General features: G+C 43.4%; 1 protein-coding gene across 1 annotated transcript in view; it reads right to left on the reverse strand.

Annotated features, from left to right (window-relative positions):
- The window catches only part of DMRT1 (doublesex and mab-3 related transcription factor 1), an 85,746-nt gene extending 66,724 nt beyond the window's left edge, over positions 1–19,022 (reverse strand). Inside the window, exons 1-2 of the mRNA XM_020805666.3 lie at positions 18,381–19,022; positions 10,778–10,955 (exon numbers count right to left, since the gene is read on the reverse strand). Of these exons, the coding sequence (XP_020661325.1) occupies positions 10,778–10,955; positions 18,381–18,725 (523 nt within the window). The 5' untranslated portion in view covers positions 18,726–19,022. The remainder of the gene's footprint in view (positions 1–10,777; positions 10,956–18,380) is intronic.
- Positions 19,023–19,923: the final 901 nt, after the last annotated feature.

Here is a 19,923-nt window from a genome sequence, read left to right on the forward strand (position 1 = left end):
GTGTCAAATTCATGTTGGTTGCTTCGATGACACTGTCCAACCATCTCATCCTCAGTCGTCCCCTTCTCCTCTTGCCTTCACACTTTCCCAACATCAAAGTCTTTTCCAAGGAGTCTTCTCTTCTCATGAGATGGCCAAAGTATTGGAGCCTCAGCTTCAGGATCTGTCCTTCCAATGAGCACTCAGGGTTGATTTCCTTTAGAATTGATAGGTTTGTTCTCTTTGCAGTCCAGGGAACTCTCAAGAGTCTCCTCCAGCACCACAATTCAAAGGCATCAATTCTTCGGCGGCCAGCTTTCTTTATGGTCCAGCTCTCACTTCCATACAACACTACAGGAAAAACCATAGCTTTGACTATTCGGACTTTTGTTGGCAAGGTGATGTCTCTGCTTTTTAAGATGCTGTCAAGGTTTGTCATTGCTTTCCTCCCAAGAAGCAGGCGTCTTTTAATTTCGGGGCTGCTGTCTCCATCTGCAGTGATCATGGAGCCCAAGAAAGTAAAATCTGCCACTGCCTCCATATCTTCCCCTTCTATTTCCCAGGAGGTGATGGGACCAGTGGCCATGATCTTAGTTTTTTTGATGTTGAGTTTCAGACCGTTTTTTGCACTCTCGTCTTTCACCCTCATTACAAGGTTCTTTAGTTCCTCCTCACTTTCTGCCATCAAACTGGTATCATCTGCATATCGGAGGTTGTTGATATTTCTTCCGGCAATCTTAATTCCAGCTTGGGATTCCTCCAGTCCAGCCTTCCGCATGATGTAGTCTGCATATAAGTTAAATAAGCAGGGTGACAGTATACAGCCTTGTCGTACTCCTTTCCCAATTTTGAACCAATCCGTTGTTCCATATCCAGTTCTAACTGTTGCTTCCTGTCCCACATATAGGTTTCTCAGGAGATGGATAAGGTGGTCAGGCACGCCCATTTCTTTTAGGACTTGCCATAGTTTGCTGTGGTCCACACAGTCAAAGGCTTTTGCATAGTCAATGAAGCAGAAGTAGATATTTTTCTGGAACTCTCTGGCTTTCTCCATAATCCAGCGCATGTTGGCAGTTCCTCTGCCCCTTCGGAATCCCGCTTGTACTTCTGGGAGTTCTCGGTCCACATACTGCTGAAGCCTACCTTGTATGATTTTGAGCATAACCTTGCTGGCGTGTGAGATGAGTGCAATTGTCCGGTAGTTGGAGCATTCTTTGGCACTGCCCTTCTTTGGGATTGGGATGTAGACTGATCTTTTCCAGTCCTCTGGCCACTGTTGAGTTTTCCAAACTTGTTGGCATATTGAATGTAGCACCTTAACAGCATCATCCTATAAGATTTTAAATAGTTCAACTGGAATGCCATCACCTCCACTGGCCTTGTTGTTAGCCAGGCTTTCTAAGGCCCACTTGACCTCACTCTCCAGGATGTCTGGCTCTAGGTCAGCAACTATATTGTCTGGGTTGTCCGGGATATCCAAAACTTTCTGATATAATTCCTCTGTGTATTCTTGCCACCTCTTCTTGATGTCTTCTGCTTCTGTGAGGTCCCTTCCATTTTTGTCTTTTATCATGTCCATCTTTGCACAAAATGTTCCTCTAATATCTCCAATTTTCCTGAACAGATCTCTGTTTTTTCCTTTTCTGTTATTTTCCTCTATTTCTTTGCACTGTTCATTTAAGAAGGCCCTCTTGTCTCTCCTTGCTATTCTTTGGAAGTCTGCATTCCATTTTCTGTAACTTTCCCTATCTCCCCTGCATTTTGTTTCCCTTCTCTTTTCTGCTATTTGTAAGGCCTCGTTGGACAGCCACTTTGCTTTCTTGCATTTCCTTTTCTTTGGGATGGTTTTTGTTGCTGCCTCCTGTACAATGTTACGAGCCTCTATCCAAAGTTCTTCAGGCACTCTGTCCACCAAACCTAATTACTGAAGTAAATTAGTATATGGCTAAATATACAAGGGGAGAGTTTGTATCCTGAACTCTCAATAAAAGTGAAAATGGTGAAACTGAAATTATAATACTTTGGGCACATCATGAGAAGAGATGACTCACTGGAAAAGACAGCAATGCTAGTAAAACTTGAAGACAACTGGAAAAGAGGAAGACTGAACTTGAGATGAATTGACTCAACAAAGGAAGACCATGACCTTTAGTCTGCATGATGTGAGCAGGGCTATTAATAATAGGTTACAAACTCACAAGAGAGTGAGAGCTGGACCATAAAGAAGGCTGAGTGCCGAAGAATTGATGCTTTTGAACTGTGGTGCTGGAGGAGACTCTTGAGAGTCCCCTGGACTGCAAGGAGAACAAACATCCATTCTGAAGGAAATCAACCCTGAGTGCTCACTGGAAGGACAGATCCTGAAGCTGAGGCTCCAAAACCTTGGCTATCTCATGAGAAGACTCCCTGGAAACGACCCTGATGTTGGGAAAGTGTGAGGGCAAGAGGAGAAGGGGATAACCAAGGATGAGATGGTTGGACACCAACATGAATTTGACTCAACTCCGGGAGGCAGAGGAAGACAGGAGGGCCTGATGTGCTGTGGTCCATGGGGTCACGAAGAGTCGGACACGACTTAATGACTAAACAACAACAACTCACAAGATCACCATACCCTGCAAAGAAAGATAACTAAGAAACTAGCCTAAGCCATGGATAAAAAGTTACAGTAAATATGGGCACAGCTGTCTTATTCTCATGCAGAGGCAAGCAATAATAAGAGTTTTGTAAATAGTAATAATATAATAATGGCCAGCAAGTTGATTCTGAGTTATGGTAACAGTTTCCAGGGTTTGCTAGGTAGCAAATACTCAAAAGTGGGTCACCATTTCCTGAGACTGTGGAGCTGCCCCATGACTACATAGGCTGGGTCTTCTTCCAGGAGGGATAGTGGGGGGATTGAACTCCCAACCTCCTAAACCACTAACTATCCAGCCACTATTTGCCAATGACAGCAAATGAAAAAATATTGCTAACACAGATAGAACCTGAAAGCATCTATTCCTCTGTGATTTCAGAAGTTGATTAAGGTCAGGCTTGGTAACAACTTGAATGGGAAATCACAAAGAAACATCAGAGCTCTCAAGATAAAACTAAGAATGAATCTTACCTGAAACCTTAAAAGGGTCACTGCCACTTGGTGGCATTTGGCTAGACGGACCTATATTTGATAGAATAAAGTAGCTTCCTCCATTGTTCCTATGTTGAGTCAACACCTTCTTACCCCAGAGTCCATATTCATGAAAACCTTCTTCTGACAAGCTATACAGACCAAGCTCCCATTGATGCAAATGGAAGTCTGCAAGGGAGTCACACCGGCACCCCAGGTGGGCCGTCTGGTCTTGCCCTGCAAGCAACTGAGGGAACCACTGGCTCCCAGGCCCCTGGAAGGCAGGCAGTGGGGTGGAGAAGTGACCACTGAACTCTTGGCTGGTGGGAAGGATGTGATGAAAGAGGAAGCAGGGGAGAAAATAAAGGAGGAAAAACACAAGGAGTTGGGGGCTTCCCAAAGGACAAAAGGAGGTGCAGAAACCTTGGGCGAGGAGTAAATTTGGTGGAAAAAAGTGGAGGCTTAGGATACCTGTTTTGCTCCTATGGGAAAGTGGAATGCAGCTGGAAGCAGGATCCTTGGCAAACAAGCAAACCCTGAACCCAGCCTGGTGGGCCAAGACGGGGCTGCAGAAGAGGGGGCCCTGTGCAGGTCACTCGGGAAAGACCACTCCTAATAAGATTCCAACATCCTTATCAGCTTCCCAGAGCAGGAGCACCCATCCCAATGAAATTGCAGCAGGAGGCTCCGGGAGAAACAGTGAAGCCCAACCAGGTACCCATCATCTGATGGTATCAATTATCCTTGAAAGACCTGTGGCCGGATCCTGGACTATCCTCCCCTCCTGTTTCTCCATGCCAAGATAGCCAGGGGCCCCAGTGAGGTTAACTGGGGCTCCTCTTGACAGGATACTATGGGGTAGGAGGCAGGACATGAGTCTCTAGTGAAGGGAACTGCACTCCCTAGAAGGGCCTAGAGACCCCAGCACTGCAACTACCTTTATGTTTGCACCAATAAAAATTGTTAAGTGGTTGTACTAACAACCTGGAACAAATGGAGTTCTTGCCAAGGGACCCTGCAGATGCCAGAGGCTCTCACTGAGTCATTTCCCCACCTCATGCTACAACTGCCACACTAAGGAGGGGGCACCTTCACTGTTATTACAGCTTGAGGTAGAGAAAAGGCTAAACCATCCCCATTATCCCACCCACAACATTCTTGAGAATAACTTCCCCTACCCATCTGCATAGCACCTGGTCTTTATTTTTGAAACCCTTCTACATGTCATATTGCATATAATGTAATTAATGTAACATGCAGTTAGACTGTTAGAGCCTTCTAATATAACTTCTGCAGTTAGTTTCAGCAGTCCTAAGCATTTCTCTTAAATCCCTCTGTCAATGATGCTTGAAGAAACACCTTGTCCTTATACAGGTCACTCAACTGCCTAATTGCACTTCTAGTTAAGAAAGAAAATGTCCCTTAATTTAATTATTTCTCTTGTATTTTTTAGTTTCAAGTCACCGCTCTTTGTAATGCTGCCTCAAGCATAGTAAATAATCCCTCCCTCTCCTTCATATTATTACCTCTCAAATATTTATAGAGTGTTATAACCACCCTTAGTCTCCTTTTCTACAAGCTATACATCACTTTTGTCATCTATCCCTCCATCCACTCAGATTTATTTATGCCCTCTATTCATAATGAGATACCCAGAAATGCTCCATGCTCTTTTCCAAAGCGGAATCTCAAGAATTTTCTCTCCCTTGGTTTCAGAGCAAGAAGAATCATGTTTGGAGCACTTCTATGAATATAGAAGTTGCCTTCCCAAACAAGGAACCATGACTTTCCCATTCCCTACCTAATGTAAGAACATAGAAAGAGCCCTGCTGGATCAGGCCAAGTCCCCATCTAGTCCAGGTTCCTGTATCTCAGAGTGGCCCCACCAGATGCCTCTAGGAGCACATGAGACAACTAGATACCTGTCTCCTGATACCCCTCCCCTGCATCTGGCATTTGGAGGTACCTTCCTTCGAAGCCTGGAGATTGTAGATCCCCATAATGGATTGTAACCTGCGATGGACTTTTCCTCCAAAAATCTATCCAATCCCTTTTAAAGGCATCTAGGCCAGATGCCATCACCACATCCTGTGGCAAGTAGTTCCACAGACTAACAACACACTGGATAAAGAAATATTTTCTTTGGTCTGTGTCTCCCAACACTCAACTGGAGTGGATGTCCACTGGGTCTGGTATTGCGTGAGAGGGAAAAGAGCTTCCCTCTATCCACTTTATCCATCCCCTGCATAATGTTATACCTCTCAATCATGTCCCCCCTCAGGTGCCTTTTCTCTAGACCACTGGTTCTTAACCTTGGGTTACTCAGGAGTTTTGGACTGCAACTCCCAGAAGCCTTCACCACCAACTGTGCTGGCTGGGGTTTCTGGGAGTTGCAGTTCAAAAGCATCCGAGTAACAAAGGTTAAGAACCACTGGTCTAGACTAACTTGGAAGTAAACTTATCACCTCCACTTGAAAAGCACATTTTGGGCAATGAATGCAGTCCATGGCAGGCCCCCGAGGTTCAGATGTACCCACCTTGGACTAAATGAATGCCTGTTCCAGCAACATCAAGTAAAATGTTTGATACTTCAAACTGGATATGAGGAAGTTCTGTCCCGTGGGCCTAATCTGGCCTGCAAGGTTCTCCAATTCAGCTTTCACAATCCTCCAAACTATTAGACACACCTACATCACCACCACCAAAATAATTGATCCTAATTGGTACTCAGATCTCCAAGGCTAAATCCAATTGTTAGCATAAACTGAAGCAGATCCACTGAGGTAAAGGTTCCCCAACAAACTGTGCAGTCGCGTCCGACTCTAGGGCGCAGTGCTCATCCGTTTCCAAGCTGTAGAGCCAGCGTTTGTCCGAAGACAATTTCTGTGGTCACGTGGCCAGCATGACTAGACACGGAACGCCGTTTTAGCTTCCCACTGAGGTGGTACCTATTTATCTACTCACATTTTTACATGCTTTTGATCTGCTATGTTGGCAGGAGCTGGGACAAGTAACGGGAGCTCACTCCGTCGCGTGGATTCGAACTGATCTTCTGACCTTACAGCCCTGAGGCTTGCGGTTTAACATGCAGTGCCACCACATCCCACTGAATCAACTGCTGAATAGTGAAACAATACTTACATACGTATATCCAAGGGATTCAATGGACTGAATTAAACTGGGACCGGCAATGAAATTTATACCCACGTCTCTGTTGCTCCTCTAACCTGGAGGGTCTGCTTTTCTCTAATTTCATTTGGTTGCTAAAATGCACACTGATTCTTAAATAGGTTTTGGCTTTCTAAGCTTGCTGCATCACAGAGCTCCCCAGCTATCTGATAAATGTGAATTTCAGTTATGGCTAAGCATGGGACTTCCATATTTTTTTTTACTACAGTTCCCAGAATTCACCAGGAATTCCCTCAATCAGAATTTTGGTAGCTATAATCAAACAAAATAAAAACCCAAACAAACAAACAAACAAAAAACAGTCCTCAGGTTTTAGTACTCACACCTATGCCTTCACAAATCTCCCTCTAGAATTATTACAGGTGTGGCCTTGGGTAAGCTACACATTCCCAGGGCACCCCCAGAAGAAGGGAATAAGCCACTCCTGACTTTTCTACACAGAAAACCCTGGAAAGGGTCACCATATGTCAGAACTGACTCAATGGCACATTATGTCTATGAGCCTATGTTTGAGCTTATAGGTGAGTTCGAACATACGAGTAATCTGGTGAGGAAGACTAGATTACTCATAGAGGTGTCTGAATCTGCTTATGGGTTCAAATGCAGGTTGCAGAGAAAATGTGAAATGTCATAAAAATCCTCCCCCTAAGTATTATTACTCAGGGCACTAATAACTGTGGTCAGATCTGCTTCAGCTTTTGTTAAAACCAATAGTATCCATATGCATATCTGAGGAAAGATCCATGAATGTGCCCCTTTACTGCCCTACATTTAAATTAATACAAAAGGCCACTTACTTAGGAAGTCATGCGTGGCCAGTGGAATACCTAGGGAACTTGGAGCTGAATACAGTTTTGACAGTGTCCATGTCTGTACTAGTCATGTGAGGTGGGAATTTTTTCTTCTATATTTTTCTTCCATGGAAAAATACCTCAGTCTGGAAAAGCACTGTTTCAGAAATCTCAGAAAGGTAATTTCAAATTTAAAAATTCCAGTTCAAGGCCCATTAATTCCAATTCATTTTAATACAAAGCACTGAAATAAAGCATGTTTTATTAAGTCCCCTCCCCGCCAAAAAACAAGAGAAATATTTCAAATAGTTGGGGTACAGGAACAATAAAGCATGTCTGAAATTTTTCCTAGGAGCAAAAGCCCAGAATGTTTTCCAGGCAATTTCTGATCCAGTATTTGCTGGAAAACACACACCAGCCTTTGAACCCATAAGGTGTTTTCAACTTAACCACTTGAGAAAGTGGGTTCCAAGATCAGGCTTCAGAAACAGAAACGTTTTCACTCTTTGCACACCAGAATCAGGAACCTCTGGTTTCACCAGATATTTTGAACAGTAAATCCCACGAGCCACTGCCATGATGGACCGGGCCGATGGAAGTTGGCAGCCAAAGCATCTAGCAGTGGTCCCCAACCTTTTCCCAACCGCGGACTGGTTGGGGGGGGTGGGGTCTGTGTGCACGGGGGCGTGGCATGCTCATGCACAGCGCGGGCGCTTGTGTGCACGTCTGGGTGCTGAGGGGGGGTAGGAGATCTTTGTCTGCAACCCACTCCTGCCTAGGCCACGGACTGGTGCCGGGTTGCGGACTGGGGGTTGGGGACCCCTGATCTAGAGGGTCATTTCTCTCAACCCTGTGTCACAAACAGCATACTTGAAACTCCTTTCCTGCCATTTGGCTTCCCTCAAGTCTCTCCCTCCTTAGCTAAGGTCTGTGGTTGGAAGTCTGTTCTGATACAATAAACAAGGCTAGGCACTATTCTGCATCAGGCAGAATAGTTCCCCACATGTGCTCCGTTTTTGCCATCAAGTGCAGTCTCCCCAAATTTTGATCCTAAGAGACAATTTCAAGGGTGCTCTGCTCAGAGCTTATATCTGCTGTGAAAAACTTGAGATGATTTTTGTTTAATGGGAAAAGTAGAAATAACACGCATCAAGTGCTGCAACATCCATAATAATAATAACAATAAAAAGAATGTCCTCTGTCCTGAAAACACTGGCTCCAGATATATTTTTACCACGCCAACATCGGGATTATCCCAAATTAATATGTAGCTCTTCCAGGATACTTTCCCCCCCCTTTTGGGGTATATAATGATCATAAAATGTAGCTCATTCAGGCTGCAACCCTAATTGTATCTTGTATTAAGAAGAACGTTTTCCTCAGATTCCAGGGCCACATATCCTGCTTTTTTCTGTTTTCAGGTGAACTCAGATCCCCCCCCCGCCCGCCACATCCAGATAACTTGCTTTGCAATGACCTGCAGTGAGGTGTATCAGCATACCGATAAACACAGCAGCCTTCCTATCTCCCCTCCACTTTCAGTTTTGTTTTGTTTCTGTGATTTTTTTTTTTTTTTTGAAAAATGGCCTGTCACAGGAGGCTTGAAGAATTATCTCTGGCCTCTCAATGTGCCGTAATATTTCTGACCTGCCAATAAAATTGATACAGCAAGAAAAAGACTTTTCTGGTACCTTGTATGATTTGTGTGGCTCCTTCACACCCTATTCCTCTCCCTGTAAACCATGTACAGTGTGATGAAGTTTGAAAGAAAAACTGCTGTACCCCGGGGAGAAAAAGAATAATAAAAGCCTCACCAGGAAAAAAATTGAACCTGCTACTCACTAGAGATGTCAAACAGGAAATCTGACCCTCTGGATATTTGCAGCCTGTTCCAAACTTGGGACTCTGAATATATCTGTACAACTGGGGTGAAGAATTAGCCACAGCCTGCCACCTTCCCATCCACTTCTTTAACAGACCAAAGTTGTATTGTCCTGCACAAATATTTCTGGGAGGATGCCCTCTTGAGCTAGGTAAGATTGACTTTCAAATAAACATGTACAAAAGTGAGTTACAAATCTGTTCACAGACACTGGCTAATAGTGCAGTGTATCAAAGAGCTCTCTGAATAAGACATGTGCAGAAACTCCAACATCTCTCCATAACAGCAGAGCATAGAGCAGGAGTAGGGAAGCCGTGGCCATTCAAATGTTGAGTTCTGGTTCCCATTATCCCCAATCAATCTGACCACAGGTTTGGAAACAGGTCCTCCCTTTACAGAGAGGGTTTCTTTTGGAGAGAAAGATGAGAGAGAAGTAAAGCAAATAAATCAATCAATTGTTGAAGGAATTATATATAGAGCAATCTCTTAAAACTACAGTATATGAATATGCACCCTTGCTATCAAAACTATTTTGCCCTTCTTTCAAAGTACATTTTACAGAAATCAATTGCACCAAAGATTTGGAAGGTGCAGCCAGTAATATGCTTGCATGACAGCAACAATTTCACACATTATACTATATTTTTGTGTCAGTAGCAGTTTAAGTGGTGACACACACTTGTTCCTATTCATTATGACTATTTTAGAGTTTGGTTCTAGCTTATTCTCTGTTGGAATTTAATAACATCTGTAATGGTGTACAGCAGGTCACCACCCTTTTTTCTACAGCCTATAAAATTATACATCAGATGGTCAAGGGGACACTTTATTTGACCACCCTATTCAAATGTTATATAAAGTAAATAAGTAGACACATATTTACAGTTAAGTTTTTGCTTAATTATATGTTACATTGAAAGTTTCAAGTATTCTCCTTCTTTGCTTTGTATCTTGTTTCAAAGACCAACAAAAGTATCTTAAGAAATGAAACATAATTAAATGTTGTATAATAAATGAAGTCTAATTTGAACAGAACTGGGTATTTCTTTTACACTGTAGTCCTACACGTGGATTGCCAAGAAGGAAATCACACCCTATCCAGTGGCTCAGTGTAGGATCACAGCCTTCCTTGCAAAAATACATGGTGAAATTCTGTAGACCTGGTCTGTGCCTTAAAATATAGATATATGTTTGCTTCACAAGAGATGTGTGCAAAAGCTGTCCAACACCGCTTTTAGTTGATTAATCATATGCCTTTCAATTGATCAAAGATCAATAAACCTACAGTGTGGGTGCTATTTATAGACCTCAAAGGATGCTTGCAATAGCTTATAAGGAAGGTCTGTGACAAATTATTTGGACCAATTAATTTTCAGTTGGGACCAGATTTTAAAAAGCTCTGGAATACTTTTTGAATTCTTTAGTTCCTGAATAGAACTGAAACAATTTTTATGATGAGTGCTGTCTTATCACACTGAACAAGCTGGTCGTTTCTTTAACTAAAAAGCTGTTGTGCTTCGTATCAATCAGGACAGGAAAGGAGGAGAGTAGGCCCTGGAAGAGAGGCCAAAAGTCAACGCTAAGTGAGGCTGCTGCTAGTACAGTTCCCCCTCCTCTCTTGCATGACACTGTCACACAGAAGTGAAGAACTGGTTGAGAGTTGGTTGAGATTCTTCACTCTCATGCCTGATCCTCTGCTGGGGGAAGGGGGGAGGCTACCACACTTTTTTGGCCACCAGGAGGGGTACGGTGTCCCTCCCACCTGCTGTAATGCACCAACCTGTACTGCAGAAAAGGGAAATGCGGTCCAGGTCATTTTGGCACTACCTGTTGTTGCAGATGAGCCTGCAGTTGCCGAGGAAGTAGACGGTGGAGGGCTGCCACTTTCCAACACAAGGCAGGTGCCGCTGGCATTGCTCTCTTTCTTCACATACATTTCTGGCAAGGGGATGGGGTGGCTGATGCCCAACTCTTCTTCTTGAGCTTGCTGCCTTCTCAGTGCAACCTGTGGATGGGGAAGTCAGACAATGTCTGCTCTCTTAGTCGGAAAAACAACATCAGCAGCAACTTAGCAGCAAAACTGGCAGAGAATTCAAGGTAGAACTAAAATGTCATTTTGTATTATCATTTGTTAAGCATTTAAAAATGGGGATGTGAAAGTGAAAAGTGGGCTATTTTAAGAAACTGTTCCTAATATATGAACATGTATTTAGAGAGCATGGCTGGCTAGATAGCTCAGTGGCTTAGGTATCTGGGTCCTTTATAAGCAGAAAGGCAGGACACAACCAAACAAACAAATCTGGCTGTGGAGCCAGAGTTTGGGGGTTCAATTTTCTGCTCTGCATCTCAGAAGAGTCAGCCTGTGCGGCTTTGGACAACCGGCACAGACCCAAGATGCCCCAAGAAGAAGGGAATGGTAAAGCACTTCTGAGCAGGGTAGATGGACATCAATGATTTTTTTAAAAAAATCAAATTGATTTAAATCATGATTTCAGTTTTTTTCATCAAATTCTTTAAAATTTAAATAATGATTTAAATCAAATCCACACTTCTGGTTGCTCTCTACCCGGAAAATGCTGGAAAAGGGGAGTCATAAATGAAAACTGACTTGAAGGCACACGGTTATGAGGATGAGAATGATTGGGAGTTTTAGAAGAGGTAGCCATGTAAGCCTGCGCTAGTGTATCAGGCAAAAAACGATATATATTTTTTAAAAAGAGAAAGACAAAAGCATTGTGGCACCTTAAAGACAGACAGCTACATTTTAATGAGAACTTTTGCGGACAAATCCACTTCCTCAGAGGTTACCCCTGAGATTATTATTTAGAGGTTACCTACTCCCCCCCCCCCAAAAAAAATATCATGAAAATTATCCAAGAAACACTTTCTGGTGCTTCAGTGATTCTTGGATAACACCTGACATGATGACAAATCAAAACTCTTAGAAAACAAAAGGAACAAACATGCAACAGAACATGTAATTACTACTACATCTAGAGCAGTGGTCAGGGAACAGGGGTAAATTACCCCAAACGGGGTAAAAATGAAAATCCTGGGGGTAATGAGGACAGTCGCGGCAGGCATTTTACCCCCAGGCATTTTATTTCTAATGATTCTGTGTGTAGGCGGGCGTTCCGTCGCAGGGAGAGCGAGCCCTGGTGAGGAACTGCACAGGCCACCCGCCTGCCCTCCTCGCCTCCAAAGTTGGGGGTGGTGTACCAGGCCAGCTGGACTCTTTGCCCGGCGGAGCCCTGGCCGGGGCTCTCCTTCCTACCTGTGCCCGCCTGCCCGGTGCACTGGCGAGGAGGCCCCCTTCCCAGCCCACCTCACCTGAGCTCATGGCCAGTGGACCTGCCGGCCCTGTTGCGCCTGCCTCCCCTTGCCAAGGATGCACTTTCCCGGCGGGGTGGCAGCTCCAGATTGACTGCCCGGACGGTGGCCACAGGTCCTAGGTGAGCGCAGGAGGGACGGGGGTCGGCCGCAGACGGCAAGAGCCAAGGGGGGGTAATGTCAACGTAAATAAATTTTTTGGGGGGGGATAAAAGGTAAAAAAATTCCCTGACCCCTGATCTAGAGATTTTAGAAACTGTGCATTTCTTTCAGCTGAATTTACTTCAGTGGTAGGGAAGAAATGAAACGTCTTGGTTGGTATATTCAGTAAATATGGCCTAAAACAGTGAGACTTCTTTTTTAGGGTTAAGAGTCCATGTGATCTACCATTATATTTGTAACCTGATAATTTTTCACATCTGAAATCTCAAACCATTTGAACTAGGAGAAGACTGGGAGCAGAGGGAACACTGTGGGTCACGCAGCCCTGCAACAGCAAGAGAACAAGCTCTGCTTAATTTGATACTTTTGCAGGGAAGAGTCAAAGGTGATTCCCCCATTCCCACCCCCCGGGAACCACCATGTTCTGTAAAATCTTCCACATCAGAACTAGGATTGCACATCAGATTTATAACACTTGAACACAGAAATCCCACTGAAATCAATCCAAGGTGAACCCATTTGACAATGCAAGAGTGATCTTAACACAATCCATGTGTTTTCTTCTGCCAGTCACTGTCACTGCATGGCAATTAGATGAGAAAACCTGTAGCAAGCCATGCATGCTAAACCACTAAACTAAACATAAGGAAAGCACAGTGATTTCCCCAATTCTGAAGTTGTGATCAGAAGATATGGAAGTTTGGAAAAGGGCTGGGGGAACAACTTCCAGAACCCCCTCAAACTGTGATATACTGGCTGAGGAATTCTGGGAGTTCTAATTTAAACAGATAACTCAAATTCTATTTTTTCCCTTTAACAACCACAGGAAGGGAACAAGAAAGCAAGTGCAGGGAATGGGTTCTGCTATAGTGAGAAAAAGCAACTACACTTAGTCATGAAAATGAACATAAAGAAATCTAGCAGATAACCAAGAAACATGTTTGAACATGTTTTCACAAATTTTAAATTTATGGATCAAATCCCACTACAAATTGCAACTAGAGCAGATCCACTAAATCAGCGGAGATTAGATAAACCGATACCCATGTAAATTCCATGGATGCAATAGGCCTACTCTAGCTGCAACTTACTATGGGATTTCAGCTATTGTGTACCACCTTAATGGCTTCTTAGCAAAAAGGAAGACATAGAAATAGCAATAATAAATAAACAATAACTGAGCTGCATGCCATGGCTAAAACAGCAAACATGAAATAACAAGCAAGTTTCAAATGCAAATGAGCATTTTAGTACTGTACAGTGGTGCCTCGCTTGATGAGGATAATCCGTTCCAGTGAAATCACTGTAGAGAGAAATCCTCGTCAAGGAAAATAAAAAAGCCCATTGAAATGCATCGAAAACCGGTTCAATGTATTCCAATGGGCAAAATACCTCAGCATCCACCGAAGACCCTCCATAGGGCGTCTATTTTCCGATGCCTGTGCAGTGAAAAATCCATCCTGAACACAGCGGGGAGCCATTTTGAACAGCCGGCGGCCATTTTGAAAACCCAACAATCAGCTGTTTTGATCGTCGTAATGCGAAGAATCAGTTCCCGAAGCAGGGAACCGATCATCATAAAGTGGATTTTGCCCATTAAAACATCGTTTTGCGATCGCAAAAACATCGCCGTGAAGCAGATTCATCATCAAGCGGGGTAATCGTTAAGCAGGGCACCACTGTATAGTGTGTGAGGGAAAATATGAACAGAGTCATCCCATATAAAGCCAAATAAACTTTTTTCTGTCTGAAGCTCATTGTGGCTGCACATGTGAGAGACCATGATATAAAAGAGATTCATCACTGTGTACACCATGCATTCAACCTCGGCACGTGCAAAGTGAAGCTAATGGGCCACATATTCCCCCAGGACATTTCTGCAACCACACCCCCGGGGTTTCCCAAGGTTGCCTCTGAGGAAAAATATATTTTACAAAGAAAAGTCAATTTTTGCCCCTGGAAGCCTCAAGGAACAATACTTTTCACATGAGGTCGAAGACCCCCTAAAATGTATTCAATATAAAGCAAAATAAAACTGCATGTGCTCATCCAGCCACTTTGTTTACCTTTAAACACACACACACAAAGACTGAAAACATTGGGGGAGGGATGTCTAGGAGCACTTATTTGGCCCCCATGCAGCCTGCACTTTTCCTCCCTTGATTTCACCAATATAACTGAGCTCCTCGAAGCTACTGAACTGTAGGCAATGGAAGTGAATACTAAGAGCCACTTGTGCAAGGGAGGTGAATGTTAAGAGCTGCTCATGTTTTCATCTCACTACCTCTAGCAAGCCTACCCACACAGAATGTTGGCAGGGGGACTGTGAGGGCTACAATCCACAAAAGCAACTTTCCCCTGCTCTGCAGTTCCTTGGTCATCCTTCCTCCCCTATCTCTGTCTTGTTCATCTATAGAAGTTTGTGAGACCTCTTTTAAGATGCCACATTCTGGACATGCCACATGACATATTGCATGGCGTTCGCAAGGTATGCATATAAAGTGGTAAAGCAAGGACTATAAACTGAGAGATTCAGAGCCTCAGTGGGCAGCTGATACTTCAGAGCTGAAAATGTCCATAGACAGAGGGTACAGACAAGGAAACAGCTTGCATTCTGGACCGCTTGTGGCACATCCAGTACAGGTTGTGCTACAAGCAGTCCCATGATGCCTGGAAGATTGCAAACCAGCCTGACCCTAATCCCAGTCCAAGGTGGACCTTTCTGGCACTGCAGCAGAGCTATTTTTTATTGGGATCAGGCTGGACTGAGTCCTTCACAGACAGAAGGGCTGTTTTAAGGGATCACTCCCAGTGAGGCAATGCTGCCTGTTGTAGTCAGATGTGATCCTTTCTCATTGTTGTCTCACACTCTTACTTCTTAAGACTATACTGTGGTATAATTACATCCTTCCCCCAAGCTTACCTGGGAACAACTGCTATGAAACACAGCAATATTTATTTCTGAGTACTGTACATATATGGGCACAGAGATGAGCTTAGTTCATAGGTCCAGACTGCAAGTTACTGTTAGCCCTTACCTTGCACTTACTTTACAGAAACTACATTTTAAATAGACCTATGGTTCTTAATGTGATGATGTAAAATGCAAGTCAGTGAAACAAAACGCTGTATTGCAGCTAAAACTGTGCTCACGACCTGGGGTTCAAATCCCAGGTAGCCGGCTCAAGGTTGACTCAGCCTTCCATCCTTCCGAGGTCGGTAAAATGAGTACCCAGCTTGCTGGGGGGGGGGCAATGTGTAGCCTGTATAATTAAAATTGTAAACCGCCCGGAGAGTGCTTGTAGCGCTATGGGGCGGTATATAAGTAAAAAAAAAAAAAAAAAACTACGAGACCAGATCTACACTAGGTTTTGAAGGGTTAATGCTATTTTAGAAGCATCTTCCCAAAATGCAGGTTTCAGTGGGACAAATTCTGAATCCAAGCACTCATCTTGTAACTAAGGGATTAAATATAAGCAAATGAAAGGGGATCAGCAAAGAGGCTAAGGGCTCTACCTCTAGTCTGGGTGTCCAGTATGACAAATAGGCTGGCCTTAGAAAAGTTGCTTTCTTTGGACTATAACATGCAGCACCCTCCAGCCAGTACGGCTGGCTAAGGGATTCTGAGATCTAAAATCAAATTTTCAAAGCTCTGACTAACTTTATGTGGCTCATCCAGCACAAATACAGGTGAGGTGCAGGAAGACAGGCCAGAACGTCTTGTGCCTATTTTGTCCCTAATTTGGTTAGTTTTTTACATTATTCTAATATATGTTGTTTTCCTCATTTTGCTCTTTAATCTACTAGCTAATACTATTTGTAAAACTCTGGGAATTTTAACTGAAGACTCTAAAATAAAATAAGCAAAAGAAAATTATTTATCAGAACTATTTATCAGCAAAAGTTTAAATAGATATATAGAGATTGCAATTTCTGAAGCTCTAGTTAATACAGTCATCAAGCATGTCAGCTAGAAGATTCTGGAATCTGTAATATATTACAAAATATAATTTTTTAAATTTAAGGATGTAAAATGTGGGGTAACTGTGATTTTTCTTCTTAGCAAGTGAGTAATGCAAAGAGAAAGAACAGTAATATAATTCCTATGTAGTGGTTGTGGCAAACAAGTAGAGATAAACAGTGCCATCATATACTGTCTACTCAGAAGGAAGTCCCCCTGGATTAAATTGGACTTTCTCTCAGAAGAACACACACAGCCATTGGAAAATGGTTGATAGTATATTAATATTGTTGAAAAAATAGCTACATCAGCCTTAGTATTTGTGTTAAAAATATATGTACAGTTTAGATAAACTAAATAATGAGATTATGAAAGTTGCAGATTACTATTCCTAACTACAGAGTAGCCTTTTCAAAATCAAAGAGCAATCTAATAAATCAGATCAACTGTGACAACTACTTTTCGCAAAGTATTCAGATATGGCATACATGTATCCAGCAAAAACCTACTAAAACGCTAGTGTTAAAAATGTTTATAATTAGTCCTAGGCCATGGGGAGGGAACCTATTAAAACACTAATAGGGAAAGGACATCAAATGGAATTAAAATATCACTCATTTACTTAAATGTAAATTGAGTCTCATAATCTATGGATTGATGATTAATACTCTTTAAATATCTAGTTCCTAGAATTAGGAGTTTCTCAAACTTTTGTAACAGATCATATCCAAAGTCTTGGGTATTTTTCATAATATTTGTTAATACTAAAAGTTAAGTGCAATTATTTTCATTTTTTTTCACTGACAACTTAATAAAATGTGTTAAAAACAGAAGATAGGGCCAAAAAAGGAAAAATATCTGCATGCATATTACAACTTGTTTGGTTATAAGAACCCCAAATCCTGATGTTTCTGCTATATAATCCTGACTAAAGATTGAATTTTTACTGTATTCTTATAACCAGTTATTTTCACTGTGGAAAATGGCATCCCCCTCCTAAGACATTAATATTATAGCACTCATACTATAAAAATCATTCTTGCATGTTTTAAATGCACTTTTTAGGCTAGCTATACATATTTCTAGAAGGCAAACAATAAATCTTGCCAAGGCCTAGTCTTAATACTACAATTTAGCCACATCTTTCAAAAGCATCCCACCTACTTTTAAATTTAAAGTATGTACCCTTGAACTCTAATAAGCAAAAACATTTTTCTTTTCTTTTTAGTACAAGTAATTATAGGAAAACAAGGAGGGCCCATTAATAACAAGCAATTCCTCAAAATCTTTGAACAGAAAAACGTGCAAAATGCATCCAAAGTCAACAGAAATAAACTCCAAAAATATCATTTTAATTGAAATAACAATCAAAGATTTTTAAAACCCTTGATGTTGCCGTTTTTTCTTGAGAAACTATTCTTTTCACTGGTTTAATGGATTTAGTTCTCCTCAGTGTTAACGCTTATCTGGCAACGAATTCATGTGTTTCAGCACCAACCTTTCTTTCTCAGAAGTAAGCCCTCCTGTGTTCACTAGTTTACTCAGAAACTAGCCCCAGCTGTGTTCAATACGGATGATTTTTGAGGAATCAACCCCCAGTTGCAGCCTTGAGGGTCGCAATCCTGCCTATTTATAGCAATAAGACCTACAGTACCAGGATCAGTTGGGCTTACATTTCTGACCACTCAAGCCCACATCTGGCTCTGCTGGCTATCAGTGAATCCTTAATTCTTCCAAGCCATCGCATTCTTTAAGGAGGTACAGTAAGTAATGAATTCATAACCAATGTGCTTGAGTCTGAATAGCAGGCCTACACTTATTTCTTGAGTTTCGACTTTGGAACCTCAGCCGGCGGCCGAGTTTCATATCACTTAGCGGGAATGTGAAGGTTCCCCAACCCTCGCTCCCCAAAGGGGCTGCTTTTCATCCGCTCCCCCCCACACACACACACCGCTTGTTTCCACCCTTGTGGCTCACCTGGGCTGCCATCACCCGCTGCCTCTCCGCGATCAAGCTGCATTTTTTGCACTGGCAATCTCTCCACATGCAGAACCGCTTGTGCCCTTTCAGGGGTGACGAATAGCCATGATTCCTGCACCTCGCGCACTTTGGGAGCCTAGGAGACTTTTTCCCCGACGTGGCGGCGGGGGCGGCCCCAGCAGCCGCCGCAGCCGGGCTTTGGGCTAAGGCCCCACTGGCGTGGTTTCCCGCCCCTGCAGCTACCAGGCCAGCGGACTTTCCAAAAGGGCCCATCTTACCCCCTTGGCCGTTAGGCTCCGAGGGAGTCGACGCCTTGTTGAAAGAGGAGGACTCGTTGGGCATCGCGCCCTTGGAATCAGTTATCTGGACAAGGAAAGGAGGGGATCGGATTTGCAAGGGGGGAGGGCTGTATGTGTGAGAAGGGTGGGCAGGAGGGCGGGAAGGTCTATTCCTTTTTCGGACCTTAGAGATGGAGACGGGCTCTTAGGCAAAGTAATGGTCCCGTCGCCCTCGGCCTGCAAGCCGTGGCTAAGGCTCGCCGAAGCCGCCGGGACGGGGCAGGTTGCAAGAGACTCGGCCGTGGCTCCTTCGTGCCAGCGCCGTGTGCCGGAGGGAACGTGCCCGGGGACAAGGCAGAAGGGGAGGCTGGACCATGCCCGGCTCCGCCTCCCGACTTGCTCCACGTGCAAAAAGCACGATGTGTCTATTTTATGTTTATATATTCCGTTTTTCTCTTAACAAGAGGAGGGGAGGGCAAAGCGACTGCCCCTGTGGTCTTGCTGCCTTCCAAGGGGGCTTACTCCCGAAGACGTGTGCATGCAGGATTGCGCGAGGCGTGCTTCGTTTGCAGCGGAGCAACAAAAGCAAACGGCTCCTCCGCAGCCGAAATGGGTGCAAAACCCGAGAGAAGCTGCAGGGAAGTCGCACCGAATCTCACGCATTTTCTGCAAACCATAACCGTCGGGTCACTTACGCGTTTTTTTTTTTAAATTCTCTTGAGAGGATCCTTGTTTTATGTTATTTCACCGATCCGAATTTCACTTTGGACTTTCGACTAAATAAGTGAAGCATAGAATTGTAAAGTGAGTTTTGTTCCATTCAAGGCTCTCGCAATGCTTAGCTTTGTGCTTTCTAGGACGACGGGCGGGCGGGGGACGGAGGGCAAGAATTGCAAGACACTGCATCTTCGAGCGAAAACGGAATTTAAAGTGGAGGCACACAGTCATATCCTTTTGGTCAAGTAGGTTTTCAAAAACCTGTAAAGTCTGTTTACCAGAAAGAAAAAAAAGATGAGTCCAACTCTCTGGAGACCCCTGACACCCACCCCTTCCTGCCTTCCTGCAGTTTATGAAGTCATTACAGTATCTCCCCTGCACAGGGAAATAATTAAGTGGAAACCAAGAATGTCTTTTAGCTCCTAACTTTTAAAAAAAGTAAACATCTTGTGAATATGGTTAATGTAGCATGGAACACAAGAAACAACCAGTTTTACTTTGAATAATAATTCTTTGATATGTGGCTATTTCATTCAAGCAATCAG

This window comes from Pogona vitticeps, chromosome 2, assembly GCF_051106095.1.
Source record: "Pogona vitticeps strain Pit_001003342236 chromosome 2, PviZW2.1, whole genome shotgun sequence".
Classification (NCBI taxonomy): domain Eukaryota; kingdom Metazoa; phylum Chordata; class Lepidosauria; order Squamata; family Agamidae; genus Pogona; species Pogona vitticeps.